The sequence below is a fragment of the Gossypium raimondii genome, chromosome 5 (assembly GCF_025698545.1).
Source record: "Gossypium raimondii isolate GPD5lz chromosome 5, ASM2569854v1, whole genome shotgun sequence".
NCBI classification, from domain to species: Eukaryota; Viridiplantae; Streptophyta; class Magnoliopsida; order Malvales; family Malvaceae; genus Gossypium; species Gossypium raimondii.
The window spans coordinates 1,651,437-1,667,614 of record NC_068569.1 but is presented as its reverse complement, the minus strand read 5'-3'; the positions used below and the strand labels follow the sequence as shown (position 1 = coordinate 1,667,614).

At 33.3% G+C, this 16,178-nt stretch overlaps 2 protein-coding genes across 2 annotated transcripts; both read right to left on the bottom strand.

Moving 5' to 3' along the window:
- Positions 1 to 2,451: 2,451 nt before the first annotated feature.
- On the bottom strand, positions 2,452 to 4,454 carry LOC105769063 (protein SLENDER RICE1-LIKE 1). Its single transcript, XM_012589454.2, has one exon. It carries the CDS (start codon positions 4,246 to 4,248, stop codon positions 2,623 to 2,625), a length of 1,626 nt encoding a protein of 541 aa, XP_012444908.1. The 5' UTR covers positions 4,249 to 4,454; the 3' UTR covers positions 2,452 to 2,622.
- A 1,759-nt stretch (positions 4,455 to 6,213) lies between these two features.
- Positions 6,214 to 7,110, bottom strand: LOC128041328 (DELLA protein SLR1-like). Its single transcript, XM_052631362.1, has 2 exons — positions 6,744 to 7,110; positions 6,214 to 6,242 (listed from the first exon to the last, which is right to left on the bottom strand). The coding sequence occupies exons 1-2, from the start codon at positions 7,033 to 7,035 to the stop codon at positions 6,214 to 6,216; spliced, it is 321 nt and encodes a 106-aa protein (XP_052487322.1). The 5' UTR covers positions 7,036 to 7,110.
- Positions 7,111 to 16,178: the final 9,068 nt, after the last annotated feature.

Below are 16,178 nucleotides of genomic sequence, written 5' to 3'. Positions count from 1 at the left end.
AAACACATATAATTCATGAAAAATGAATACCTTTGGTCACTTCATGCTCGTATTTGACGGTGGAAAAATCCAGGTCCTTGGATTGCACCATAACCCTCTTCTTCTCCATCTTTGCTAATGAGCTTTGACTTACCAAAGGATGTCGTGAATTATATAAGCTATTGGGTGGCTTTGAATGAGGCTTTTTCATAAGAAAAAAAAAAATGGGCAATGGCTTGCACAGGGAAAGTTGAAGACTTGGAACTTTGAGAGTTGAACGCCTATTGCGTTATGAAATGGCGTTTGCCTCGAAGACAGTGGTTGGAGTTTCCGGCTACGTATCCAAAGCAAAGCAAAACCCCATTTGCAGTTTGCTGAAGACGGCGACGGTGGTGGTGGGAGAGGGACGGGGTGGGGGTTTTTTATTTTATTTTATTTAATATTAATATAAAATTTAAATTTATTATTATATTTTTTTCACATTATTTATGTATTTTTATATATTTTTAAATTTTTTTGAAATCACATCACAATATTTGTAAAGATTGAGGATTGATTTTTTAAAATTATAATTAAATTGATATAATATGTAAAAATTAAAAAATAAATCTTTTATTATATCTATTTTTAACTGATATGTATTTTGACTTTTTTAATTTTAAAGAGAGCGACTAAAATTATTAAATTATGTAACTGGTACTTGTAAATTTTTTATTTTTAATGTCTAAATGGAAAAAAAATTTATTTAGGCAACTATGTATATAGTATACTCATAATAATAAGCACTGATGTTGACACGTGGGAAGAAATTGACACGTGAACATGCTGGGAACCAGCAAATGTGGGGCCCAAGTTTTAATGGCCTTGGTTTTGGTCCACTTTGATTCGGAAAGATCCGAATTATTAGGACCTGAATGATGAAAAATCCCATTCGGAATTTCACAGCAAAGTAGAGAAAATTTTGAGTTGAATTTTCGAGTTTTATTTCTTGACTATAAACTTAAAATTCATCATTCCCTTCTCCAAAAGGTATTAAATTTTTAGTAGTTTACGTTTTGAAATTTTAACTTTAAAAGTTATAAATTAAAAAGCTTTATTTAAATTATTGAACTGTTAGCTTTTTAAAATTTGGTTAATGAGTTTCAAGTGACGATTCGATGATTGATATGATGAATTAGTATTTATCAACAAGTAAAAAAATATACATTTAATCCAAGTCAATTTGATGATCAATATTGAAGATCGGAGAAAAAAGTTGTTTAGATTTTGTTTAAAAAATTCGTGACATTTAAAGTCAATAATATTTTATGATTTTTTAAAGTTGAATAACAAAACATAAACTTACTAATAATTTTATGACTTTAATTATAATCTACCTTTCTAAATTAAAAATCCAAGATGAATCTTAACGATGGATACTAAAACCAAACACCCTTTTTTGAGCTCCAAAGTTTCCAACACAATTAGGACATTACTTTGATTAATGTTATTGTAGTCTTAAAAGCATCTTGCAACTACAGAACTCAAAGACCTAACTGTCCCTGTCTTTGTTTCTATTTTATGATAGAGTTATAAAAAATGGGATTCCAATTTAGATATGTCAAATATTATTTTGTAAGAGTGATTGTACTAAAGCAAACATTAGCATTATTAATGTTATTCAAGTAAGTGGGTGATGTGTGACTGTGAGGGCAATAGGACATTACGGTTTGCAGGAGAAACACATGTAGGTCTTCCTCCCGTTGGCATCTCTGGGTCTCTTCTCACTCATTATTTTGATTAATTCATAGCTTTTTGTTTTGAAGAAAAAAATTCTTTCGATTGGTTTCAGAAAACCCACATGCGTCAATGGCAGCTCCTTCACATGCTACTATTACAATTACATTACATAGATACCTTTGCTTAATTTGGCTCTTCACTTGTTACTGCCAAGAAACATAAACCAGTGCTTAATTAGGTTTCACGTGTGGGAGAACTTGCATCAACCATTAGCAAAAGCTTCAGAACTCTAACGTGATGGAAGTTTTTTTTTTTTTTTGAATGAAAAATAAAACAATCTCTTTTCATGGTTTTTTTTTCAATGGGATTTGTTTAGATACCCCATAAGAATCATCCATCCATATAGTGCCACAAATGCTAGCAACATTCATCATTATTTCTTTGATCGAAAAATAAGAAAGGGGGGTGGGGGGTGGATGAGAAATTTTAGGTGATGTGTTTGGTCACAAGCAGCACCAGCAACCTGAAAGGGTATCTGAAGAAATTCCCCAGTTTGGAAAGTATGAGGCACCTCTACCACTGTTATGGAATATGGAATTTAAGACCTCTCATAATTTCACCTTTTTTAAGCCTAATGGCTAATGCTAAGCCTAAGCCTAACCACAATATCTTCTTCGTAACGGCCAATTTGCCTGATTTAAGGAGGATAAAAAAGAAAATGGGTAAAAGAAATTGGAAAATCCTAGGAACAGATTTCTCCTGAAGTAAAATCTCATTGAAAATAACATGGATTAATGCTGGAAAAAAAGGAAAAATCTTCCCAAAAATAACCAAATTACCCCAAATTTACAGCGAGGTCTTAGTTGTAACTATTTTACCTACTATTAGCCTGCCCTTCCATTAGGATGGCTGATGGAGAGTATCCTATGCTGGGAAATCAGCCGTCCCATCAGATACGGCTTGCCAAGCCGAAGCAGCAATGAGGGGACGACTATGCCAACCTAGAGTCAAACACCCATCATTTTCTTCCACTGAATACCCTTCCGCCGAGAACAACGTCAACAACATGCTAGCTTGCTTATACGCGTTGGACCCCAAATGCAATGGCCTAAATCCGGCTCCACTAAGCCGTGTCCTCCACTTAGATAACGGTTCGTGTCTTTCAACTCGAGCCGACCCTTCACAGCTCACCACGTTAGCGATTTCTCTCTGGATGTATATCTCGGCTAAAGCCTTGTGTGGCTGAACGGTACAAGCCTCTAAAGAATCGAACATGGTTGAATAATAATGAAGAGCTTCGGTAAATCGGTCTAGAAAACCGGGTTGGTTGTGGTTTGCTTCTTGTTCAACGACTGTCATGATTTTCGGGTTTAAGCTCCGGATCCAACTTAAAACCGTTTCGATAGGGGAATTCCGATTTAGATCAGACCCGAGTAAGCGGTGAAGCTGCATGATTGAGTTAACTGCCACCGATTCTTTTGGATTCACTTGAAGCATCCACGGCTTAACGTCTTCAAGCCTGGAAGCCGCGACTCCACGGAAGGCGAAACGAACGTTGACGGAACGAGCCAACTCGGCGAGTCGCAACCCGATTTCGCGAAGCGAGTCACGGCCATCTGGTGATGGTGGTCCAATGCCGGTGAGCCGAAGTAAAGGGGGTCCACCGGGACGTAAGGCAAGGGCTTGTATCAAAGCTGGCCATTGTAAGCCGTGCATCAAATTGAAATCCACCACGTGGACGCAATCGTGACCGTCGAAAGCTTCGAGAATCGCCTGATTAGCAGTGAAGTGTGCGAATTTCAAGTACGGACACGCTTCGTAAAAATGATGATACAAAATCTCATTCTCATAAGCAGAACCACCGTTGATAGTACCGCCCCCAATTCCTTGGAAAATACGACGGCTCAAAGCATCTATAAAATGTCCAGCAACTTTACCGATACCGCAGACGGTGTTAACACGTGTCAGTAACCCTTGCATGTCTTCGAGACATGAAGTAGCCAATGAGAAGTCTCCACGTTGAACGCACTCCGCACACGTCATCAACATATGAACCAGCCGTATACCGGAATCTTCCTCCATTGCTGTTACAACCGTTAACTGATTATTCAAACTTTGTTGCTCGTAAGAAATATTCTGGTGCACCTGCGGCATATGAGGTTCGGCAGTGGTCCATGCGTCGCTTACCACCGTCTGATTGGTTTCAGGATCCATGATGAACTCGGAGGGACAAGTAGGAGGCTGAGTAAACTCGGACAGCAGCGAGTCAACCCAGGAGGCTAGATCGGAAGGGTTATAGTGGATGGTATCGGAAGCAAGTTGAGACAAATCTGCGGGAGAATTAACCATGGCGGTTTCAAGTCGTTCAAGACGCTGAGCTACTTTTCGCAGCTCCGATGACCTAACTCTGTATCCAGCTCCGGCGAGAAGACCATCAATATCTTGCTGCGTCTGCTGCCGCTGCTGCAAGGGCGGCGGCTTGGAGGAGGAAGAGGAGGATGAGCTGCCGCTGCAACTCCCCCCTAGCGTGGCGGAGTCGTACAGCACCATGATTCAAATCCCTTTTCTTCGTTTCCCTTAAAAAGAAATTGAAGTTGGGAAATAATCAAATAAGAGAGAGATCTCTAAAACGCCCAGATTTTGGCGAGAAAGAGAGCGAGCGAGTGAGCGAGCGAGTGTAGGCAGAGAAATGGCTGGAAAAGTGAGGTGAAAATATGAAAAAATAATCATAAATAAAGAGATGAGCTTTTAATTTGAAATGAAATAGAGAAAGTGAGAGGTTACAGTGAGTGACGTGTTCTTAAAGAGGATGAGGTGTATCTATCTTTTAAGACAACGATTTATGCTGTCACTTTTTTTTTTCTTGCATTTTAATTTCATATTTTTATTTATATTTTAAATTTTAATTTGATTAGTATATGTATTGTTATTACTATAAAAAAATAAAAATTTAAGTGTATTAAAATGTATTATTTTATTTAAAAATTGGGAAGAATTATCTCGACTTTTGGACGTTGTATAAAAATAAACCTAATCTAAAATTATTAAAAAATTAAACAATTGATGAACTATAATTAAAAAAAATGAGAAGGAGAATTGAAAGCGATATACAATGTAATGAAGAAGGAAATTATTTAAAAGAAATGAAGGATACAATGTGTAATGATAGCGTCAATCATGATGATTAAATAATCTTACAAATTTTATAACCTTTGTACCGTATTGAAAGATTGATTAAGAAAAATAGTAATTAAAAGAAAAAGACATATTAATCAATATTTTCAAGATTATTAAGATCACATATTATTAATCAATTAGGTGAGAGCTACTTTTGTCTTTCCTGTAGAATTATATGCCACTCCTCTCATCAAGTCATTGATTCCACCTACAAATCTCTCATTATTAATTTTACCATCGGAATTAAAATAAAAATTATTGCACAGAGCAAAAGGGGAATATTCGAACATGATCCATGTGTCAGAACAAAACATTAACACCTGTTTTTGTTAATAAATTATTATATTAATTATAATCTTTTGGTTATCTATAATTGTGTAAACAGTTAAGATCCAATCAGCTTTGTTTTATTCGCCATATAGTTAATAATTATAATCAATACAAAAATAATGTAAAAATATTCATTAGACTATACTTTTTATTCGGTAAGCTAGTTATTAAAATCTTAATAAATTTATGTTTTAATCATCAATTTTAAAAATTATAGAATAGTTATTAAATTATTTGAAAGTTATTGAGTTATTTTCGTTGTTGTATGGCATTTTTATTTTCATTTGTCTGCACTAATCGAAAGCTTTCTCATCTTTTCTTCTATAGTTCAACTTTTTTTCATGAAATAGATTTAAACATTACAAATTCTTCAACAATGACTGCCAAATCAACTTGGATCCAATGCATATTCTTCTAATCGTTGATAGGCATTGATCCACTAAATCGATTGTTGAATCATCGATTAAAGCTTGTTAGTTGAACTTAAAAAAAAAACTTAATACCCTAATGATTTAAATAAAATTGAATAGTCTAATTATCATTTTATAACTTCTTTAAAATTAATTAACCAAAACATAAATTTAGTAATAATTTAATGATTTTAAGTACAATTTACCCTAATAATTAATAAAAGATTAACAAGGTCTCAATCTATTGAAGTAGCAAAGGATTAAATTAGTATAGTTTCGGGTATTTTCAATTGCATAAATTAAACAATAAACTGATATTTTATTGAGATTTCATATGTACAAGTTGCTTGATTAAAATAATAGGGGGGAAGGGATCTCATATCCGCAAGCACAAAAACTTAAAGCCATGAAGGAAGACATCCTATTTACTATATAGTCCCAATTGAGTGAAATTTAGTGCTTAGACATTTCTAACCCCTTTCTCGAAATGGACTGCAATCGGATCCACCTAATATTAATTCCCGTCTTATTATTATACTAGCACTGTGCCCGACCAACCCTATTAATTAATTTATGAACAAATGTGAACTTTCGTTGACTAAATACGTTCCTCCCTCCTACCGTGGCCTATAAATGAATGATAATAATAATAGATATCATAAAGTTTTTCAACTATATAAACGGGATTAATGAATTCACAAGTGTTGTTAATTAATGTTTGAAAAATAAAAATGTATAATTGAGATACATAACGATACGTTAATCTTGTTTTGTAGAATTAATTTTTTTACTATTTATGTATGAAATAAAGGAATAAATTTTAAAATTAAACATGAATTTTGATCTAATCTACAATTTTATTCATAAATTTTGAGTTAGTGCAATTTTATATATGAAAAATTAATTTGATCCAATTATCACTGGCTTTTAACACATTATCATTTTACTTTTATACATTGCATGTACAAATAATTATACTTATCCAATGTAGAATAAATAGATATATTTATAATTGAATCAAAATTAATATTTTATTTATACATTTGAACCACGATCAAAATTTTGTGTATATAACTACACCAAATTAAAATTCACATATCAAAAGACACATTAAATCAAAGTTCATGCATAATTTTAAGATTTGTCTCATCAAATCGGAAGGGTTATAGTGGATGGTATCGGAAGCAAGTTGAGACAAATCTGCGGGAGAATTAACCATGGCGGTTTCAAGTCGTTCAAGACGCTGAGCTACTTTTCGCAGCTCCGATGACCTAACTCTGTATCCAGCTCCGGCGAGAAGACCATCAATATCTTGCTGCGTCTGCTGCCGCTGCTGCAAGGGCGGCGGCTTGGAGGAGGAAGAGGAGGATGAGCTGCCGCTGCAACTCCCCCCTAGCGTGGCGGAGTCGTACAGCACCATGATTCAAATCCCTTTTCTTCGTTTCCCTTAAAAAGAAATTGAAGTTGGGAAATAATCAAATAGAGAGAGATCTCTAAAACGCCCAGATTTTGGCGAGAAAGAGAGCGAGCGAGTGAGCGACGAGTGTAGGCAGAGAAATGGCTGGAAAAGTGAGGTGAAAATATGAAAAATAATCATAAATAAAGAGATGAGCTTTTAATTTGAAATGAAATAGAGAAAGTGAGAGGTTACAGTGAGTGACGTGTTCTTAAAGAGGATGAGGTGTATCTATCTTTTAAGACAACGATTTATGCTGTCACTTTTTTTTTCTTGCATTTTAATTTCATATTTTATTTATATTTTAAATTTTAATTTGATTAGTATATGTATTGTTATTACTATAAAAAATAAAAATTTAAGTGTATTAAAATGTATTATTTTTATTTAAAATTGGGAAGAATTATCTCGACTTTTGGACGTTGTATAAAAATAAACCTAATCTAAAATTATTAAAAAATTAAACAATTGATGAACTATAATTAAAAAAAATGAGAAGGAGAATTGAAAGCGATATACAATGTAATGAAGAAGGAAATTATTTAAAAGAAATGAAGGATACAATGTGTAATGATAGCGTCAATCATGATGATTAAATAATCTTACAAATTTTATAACCTTTGTACCGTATTGAAAGATTGATTAAGAAAAATAGTAATTAAAAGAAAAGACATATTAATCAATATTTTCAAGATTATTAAGATCACATATTATTAATCAATTAGGTGAGAGCTACTTTTGTCTTTCCTGTAGAATTATATGCCACTCCTCTCATCAAGTCATTGATTCCACCTACAAATCTCTCATTATTAATTTTACCATCGGAATTAAAATAAAATTATTGCACAGAGCAAAGGGAATATTCGAACATGATCCATGTGTCAGAACAAAACATTAACACCTGTTTTGTTAATAAATTATTATATTAATTATAATCTTTTGGTTATCTATAATTGTGTAAACAGTTAAGATCCAATCAGCTTTGTTTTATTCGCCATATAGTTAATAATTATAATCAATACAAAAATAATGTAAAAATATTCATTAGACTATACTTTTTATTCGGTAAGCTAGTTATTAAAATCTTAATAAATTTATGTTTTAATCATCAATTTTAAAAAATTATAGAATAGTTATTAAATTATTTGAAAGTTATTGAGTTATTTTCGTTGTTGTATGGCATTTTTTATTTTCACTGTCTGCACTAATCGAAAGCTTTCTCTCATCTTTTCTTCTATAGTTCAACTTTTTTTTTCATGAAATAGATTTAAACATTACAAATTCTTCAACAATGACTGCCAAATCAACTTGGATCCAATGCATATTCTTCTAATCGTTGATAGGCATTGATCCACTAAATCGATTGTTGAATCATCGATTAAAGCTTGTTAGTTGAACTTAAAAAAAAAAAAACTTAATACCCTAATGATTTAAATAAAAATTCTGAATAGTCTAATTATCATTTTATAACTTCTTTAAAATTAATTAACCAAAACATAAATTTAGTAATAATTTAATGATTTTAAGTACAATTTACCCTAATAATTAATAAAAGATTAACAAGGTCTCAATCTATTGAAGTAGCAAAGGATTAAATTAGTATAGTTTCGGGTATTTTCAATTGCATAAATTAAACAATAAACTGATATTTTATTGAGATTTCATATGTACAAGTTGCTTGATTAAAATAATAGGGGGGAGGGGATCTCATATCCGCAAGCACAAAAACTTAAAGCCATGAAGGAAGACATCCTATTTACTATATAGTCCCAATTGAGTGAAATTTAGTGCTTAGACATTTCTAACCCCTTTCTCGAAATGGACTGCAATCGGATCCACCTAATATTAATTCCCGTCTTATTATTATACTAGCACTGTGCCCGACCAACCCTATTAATTAATTTATGAACAAATGTGAACTTTCGTTGACTAAATACGTTCCCTCCCTCCTACCGTGGCCTATAAATGAATGATAATAATAATAGATATCATAAAGTTTTTCAACTATATAAACGGGATTAATGAATTCACAAGTGTTGTTAATTAATGTTTGAAAAATAAAAAAATGTATAATTGAGATACATAACGATACGTTAATCTTGTTTTGTAGAATTAATTTTTTTACTATTTATGTATGAAATAAAGGAATAAATTTTAAAATTAAACATGAATTTTGATCTAATCTACAATTTTATTCATAAATTTTGAGTTAGTGCAATTTTATATATGAAAAATTAATTTGATCCAATTATCACTGGCTTTTAACACATTATCATTTTACTTTTATACATTGCATGTACAAATAATTATACTTATCCAATGTAGAATAAATAGATATATTTATAATTGAATCAAAATTAATATTTTATTTATACATTTGAACCACGATCAAAATTTTGTGTATATAACTACACCAAATTAAAATTCACATATCAAAAGACACATTAAATCAAAGTTCATGCATAATTTTAAGATTTGTCTCATCAAATAAATCACTGTAAAGTTATTGATTACTTTAATAATTAATCAATTTTTTGAAAATTATCCATAATTTATTGCAGCTCTTAAATAGGAGGATCAATACACTTGCACACTCAAACTCGTATCTTTGTGTACGGGTAACAATATCAATTCTCAAGCCCAGTCAACATAATTAATAAATAATAATAATGAATGGAATTTTAGTATTATACAACAACATCATAATATGCATTAAGATAATTAAAGATGTTTTAAAGGAAATGGGGAATGTGAAGGCAATAAAAAGGATTACCAGATTCTCTCTCATCCTACGTCTTAGGAAGTAAAAAGGAGAGGTATAATAATACTGCAATTATTAAGAGATGAAGAAAAGACTTAGAGTGGGAGGAATATAGGTAATAGGAAAACATTTATTAAAAAAATTCAGCTAAATTGGACATTGTTGCATTTAAAAACCATATATATTTTAAATTCAAATCACTTTATACATTTTACAAATCATCCCCAAAGTACACAACTTGTAAGGAAACGTATGCCGGAACTAATTCAAGTACACAATTTGTAAATTTATAGCGTTAAAAGTAAATTTAAAAATCTTATCACAAGTTTTAAAGACATGTTAAAAAAAAAGAAAGAGAAATGACAGTTTTAACCTTACATAATATTTTTTTTTTAAAAGTCTACTAATTAGTTCGATTTACATAAATATTATTGTCAATGTAGGAGGATGTGAGTTTGAATATGCTGAAGCACATTTTTCTCTTATTTATGAGTTGGGAGAGACTATTGATAGTTTTAAGTATTTTACTAAAAAGAACAACAATAATTACAACTTATAGTAAAATTGTTAAAATATATATATCAAAAACAAAATCAAGGTTAAAATACAATGGACCATTAATTAGAAAAAGGCTAAAAGCCTTAAATAGGAGAAAATAATTTAAAGCCAGAATAGTAGAAAAGTAAAAAGGTATAGGAAAACACAAGATATCGAAAGGGGTTAAAAAAAAAAAAAAAAAGGATTGAGTGGATCCGCCCATTAAAGAAAAAGGGGCAAAGCTGTTATGTGGTCCAGTACAGAACATGGAATTTGGGACCAGTTTGCAAACCCCCAAAACCTCGAATTTAATTAACACAACAACAAAATAATAAAATGGATTTCTTATATTATTTATGTAGGTTTTTTAATATTTAAATAAATAAATATATATATCTTGAAACATTAATGAAAAAGAATGATAGTTTAGAGCTTAAAAAAGAGAAAGGGGGATTGGGACCAGCAAATAGCAATAGCTGAATAGCATTTTCGTGCAGAGAACATGTTGTGTTTGGTTCAGACACCTAAGTTGTGTGTCCCATTCCCGTTCTTTTAGCTGACACCGTCACGTTATTATTGCACCTCTCGTTTTATTGCCACATGATTCATGAAAAATAAAATAACCCATCCAAAACTTCAATTAAGAAAAATAAAATAAATAATATTTATGAATAAAATCATGGTAGTCTAAATAAAAATAAATAAAGTTTTTATAACCTGAAAGGTCATATTTTGAATAAAATGTTAAAAATTTAAAATTATCAAAATTGTTCATAGTAATACCAAACAATTTAAATTTCTTAGATTATATATTTTTTGGTTATCCAAAATAATAACATATAAAGAATGAGGAGAATAGGATCCAATTGAAATCTGAAATAAAATAAAAAAAGAAAAGAGATTTTGTAAGTAATATTACGCATGATCTGCTGTAAAATATTGGACAAATTACTATTAAAAGCTCTCTTTTTTTTTAAATAATTATCTAAATGGGCCCAGCAAATAATTATTTATCAGAATGGGCCCATTTCCCAGAAAGTGCGTCAACGTCAGCGCGATGTCAAGGTACGTGACAGGAAAACGCGTCCCTGAGGGAGCGTTTTGCCCGATTCACTACTTTTAAGGTTTAAGGTTTAGGGTTTTAAGGTTTAGGATTTAAGGTTAAAAATTAAATAAATAATGGATTAGAGTTTAGGGTAGAGGTGTTCATGGGCCGGGTAGGGCCCAAAAAAATTTTGGCTCGCTTACTAGGCCCGGGGCCGGCCCGACGTGAAATATGGGACTGAAATTTTGTCCAGGCTAGGCGGGGAAAAAAATTTATAAGCCCGAGCCCAGCCCGGTCGGACCCATTTTTTAATAAACATCGAAAAAATTATTTTAAAAATAAAAAGAATAAAAAAGTATTTTAAAAATATTTTAAAATTAAAGAATAAAAAATATTTATTTATTATATATTCGGGTCGGGCCATGCCGGGCTGAGCCAAAAAAGTGGTGCCCGAGGCCCGGCCCGTTTTCTAAACGGGCCTCGCTTTTTTGCTCAAACCCATAATTCGGGCCTATATTTTTACCCGAACTCTCTCATATTTTTTGCCCGGCCCATGAGCACCTTTAGTTTAGGGTTTGTCAATTAAATTATTTTTAAATTTTTCAAAATTGGATTAGTTTTCGTGTTTATTATTTTTTAAGAAAAGATCAATTAAATTAGGGTTTTGGTGTTTTTAAGCAGGATGCTTTATTAACAGAAGTACTGAAAAAAGTAAAGCATTTCTGAACAAAGTAAAGCAGGATGCTTTAACTTATGCATATGTTATACTCAAAGAACCATCCACCGAAAACATTATTTTTAAAAAAAAGAAAAGGCAAATTAAATTAAAAGTAAAGTTTATATGTCATAAAAAAATTCTGAACAAAGTAAAGCATTTCTACAAGAATAATTCTTTGCTTTCAAAGTAAATTTTGTTCTTTTCTTATCAATTAAATTATCTAATTGGTCCATCAATTGAGTTTACCGATTGACTATAAATAAGGCAAAAATTTTCCCTCAGATTGAATAAGTTAAAGCAAAAAAAAAAAATTAGAGAGGCTAAAAAGGATAGAAACTGAAGATGAGTGAACGTATTAGTGCTATTATTTACTATGATGGTGAGGTTTGCCACACCGAGAACGATATTGTTTTTTATCAGAGAATACAGTGCGACTGGTTTTTAACTAGAACATAGATTTGACAGAACTTCGTAAAAGAATTAGGCGTAAAATATTCGGAACGACGCAATTGAAAGTTCTATCTATTACGTATCGATTTTGTTCTTCTGTTGATCCAGTGACATATGACTCATTCGACATAAGAGGTGCTCGTAGCTTGGAGGCAATGGTGCAGACTCATCTCGCTAGTGGAGCACTGTATATTGAGTTATACGTACAATTTACATCTATTATATTAAAAGTGTAAAAGTAAATTTCTATTTTAGTACATGAAATAATATAGAATAATTTCTATTTTATTACATCAAATAATATCAAAATATTCAAAATGTTTGTACAAATATATTAAAATAGCTTCTCAATCTCTGTGGCCACCGGATTCAGTGCCACATGGCGGCCGTCGACGGTTACGCGCTGGATTCCTCCTTTGTCCAGCTTCCAGCGGGGGTTATGGTTGATCCGGCGGGGATTTTGGTTCCTCTAGTATGGTATCTGGTTATTGGTGTTGGGACGATGAGCCACCTTGATAGAATAGTGACTATGGAGGTGTTTGCATCACCAACGGCGAAGCTGTTTGAAACCCATATGGTGATGGGGATTGGTAAAAAGTAGAGCTCTCCGACGGCCCCTCTTGCGATCCCTCATGCGATGCTGCCATATACATCGGCGGTCCACTCGGTGTAACGAAAAATGGAGATGAACCGGGCCATTGACTCCAACCTGCCATAGGACTCGGAAAAGGAAACATATAAGGGTTAGGATACATAAAAGGGCTAGGATACGCACTTGGCATCATTTGAAAAGGCTGTGTCGGGGGTATCATCGGTTGAACTGCTGGGTCAGGTGACTGTGTCGGTGCTCTCGTTGGGCCTGGCGATTGAATGGCCGCTGATGATGGGCCGGGTGATTATCTGGGCCTCGTAATGGGCCTGCGTCGTCTTCTCTTCGTCTTGGATTTAAAGGCCTACGTCGTTCCCTTTGGACATGTAATTGCCGCTGCCTCTCCTCTGCCGACAGTAAATACGGCTTACCATGGATCCTAAACCATGGCATGTATTCCGGCACGCACGCTAACTCCGGAACGATGATCGGTTCTCGAGTAGGTATATAATCATACCGATCTTCCCACATTTGGATGCAGTACGACCAAAATCTCAGCCAATCCGTATGCAATTGCGGTAGGTCGATTTTGTGGTGATCATCAAACACTTCAGGTGCCACGGGAATCAGTTGTCTACATCCAAATTGCCGTAACACTCTGTCTGATTGGCGCATCTCCACGATCGCATAGTTGATCAACGCGACTTTCACTTGCCAAGTGTTTGGATTTTGAAAGTACTCATTCGGAATTACTGCCCGAATTGTCGGATCCTCGTATGGTGTCCATTGAAACTATATGAACATGATGGAAATATTAGTTATATATATAATACTAAATACTAAATACTAAATACCAATCGACTAGCTCATGATGGAAATATCAATTTTATTTAATGCTTACTTGTGCTTCAAACTGTTGGTCTAATAGAAGTCGTATATCTTCAAGAAAGGTAGGTAATCGAGCATAACTTGTCGGATGGTTCCACCTAATTAAATAAATTTTTAGCATACTATTATTTTTAAAAATCTACGTAATAATTGTAAAATCTAATATAAAATTTACCTCGTTATGAGTGAGGATGTAAAAATGGAAAGCGAAACTGTGCCCATGACTGTAGTAGTGACAGACAACCTCCAATTTTCGCTTTAGTCGGTCGCGTCGCCCTGCACATCTGCCGATATAATGTTGCCAACACGGCAGACCCCCAACTCAATTCACCAGCTGCTCTAAAATCAACGAGTTTCAGCAGCCATCTTAGATGTACAAGGTTCTGTGAGAAGTCCGGCATCAGATAACCTCCAATTATCTGAAGAATGTATGCCCGAGCATATCAAATTCTTTCTACTTCGGTTGAATCATCATCCGGATCTGGGAATGTGTCTCGTAACCAGCTCATCTCGATCCGACCTCTGTTAATTTTCTTCGGAATAGCACTCAAAAGCCCGTAACACACCGCTCCCCAATTACCTGATTGAACAGACCCAGTGCCTGGGTACCCGTCCACCGGCAATCTCAATTGTAGATTGACATCTTCCAAAGTGATAGTGCACTCTCCACATGAAAGATAGAATGTGTGCGTCTCGGGTCTCCACTTCTCAATCAATAGTTTCGGATCCAACTTGCATCCCCGGCCTACTGTCTCCACGTGCCAAAAACCTGCTTCCCGCAGGTAATTCTCTACCAACGATGATGGAGGACCATGCATATTACGGATATAACATTCCAATATCCGATCTACAGACTTTTATAACAAATAATAAATTAATAATTATTTAAAATTGCATAAATAAAAAATATTAAAAAATATTTAAAAAATAAATTCTCTGGTCATTTGTTCGACGGATATGTGCTTGTTATCAAGACGAATCAATTCTCCGGTCATTGCTAAATTCGTACAAATTTTTACGATTTAAAAAAAATTAAAAAAATTAAAATTAAAAAAATTAAAAATAGGGATTTAAGAGAAATTTGAGAGGAAATTGAGAGCAAATTGAGATTAAATATGGATTTGAGAGAAATTTGGAAGGAAATTGAGAGCAAAATGAGAGGAAATTGAGAGAATAATTTAGAAATGATTAATTTGTGAAAAAAAAGGAAGGGGTGGGGGTATTTATAGTTTTTTTTTTACTGTTGGGGGGGCCAATGGTCAAAAAAATGACCGTTGGTAGTGATCACGCGCGGGGAAAACGCGTCCCCAGGGACGTGCTGACGTGGCAGGAAAACGCGTCCACATAAGCGCGCTTTCTGTCCACGTGGACAAAGCACGCCCTTGAGGACGCGTTTTTACGGCAATGGCCCATTCCGGTAAATAATTATTTACCGGGCCTATTTCGATAATTATTTTAAAAAAAGGGCTTTTAATGGTAATTTGCCCGTAAATGTTGATTTTAAAAAGCACAAAGTTTATATATAAATACAACACATCCTATTTTAGTTACCGGACACATATATGCTTCAAATTACGTCTCATAAAGCTCGAGTCAGCCAACTAATCTCAAATATCAACAACAAAATATTCTTACAGTTTTAAATCATGTATATATATATATATTTGGATAAGTACGTTCTTCATATAATTTGAAACATTTTTTAATCATTTATTATTATCCCATTTATCCCCCTTTTACAAATAGGCCCCCAACCGTTGAGCTTTAGGCCCATTACGGAGACATTATATGTATTTGTGTGTGTTTTATGTGTGTTGGTCCAGATCCGAAACCAATGATTCCGCTACTAACCTCACCTCGGATCTTCTACAACAACAAAGGTAACGTGGAGCAACGGATCCTTTTTAAAAGCCACTACCATTCGAAGAGAGAAAAAAACAAACTCGCTGATCGATAAATAAATATCTTCAGCACTGATAAGTATAGGATGTAATGATAAATGTATTTTTCATTTATAAAAGAAAACACAAGTTCTAACCTACAATAAAATGGACATAAATGATAAATAAAAATAAAAATCTTCAGCCAAAAATACTTGTTTGATCAAATTTTTAAGGAA

Coding starts and splice junctions, on each gene's coding strand:
- LOC105769063 (XM_012589454.2), bottom strand. CDS start 4,248: ATGGTGCTGTACGACTCCGCCACGCTAGGGGGGAGTTGCAGCGGCAGC.
- LOC128041328 (XM_052631362.1), bottom strand. CDS start 7,035: ATGGTGCTGTACGACTCCGCCACGCTAGGGGGGAGTTGCAGCGGCAGC. Junction 6,243..6,743: donor GAGACAAATCTTAAAATTAT/GCATGAACTTTG, acceptor ATTCATTTATAG/GCCACGGTAGGAGGGAGGAA.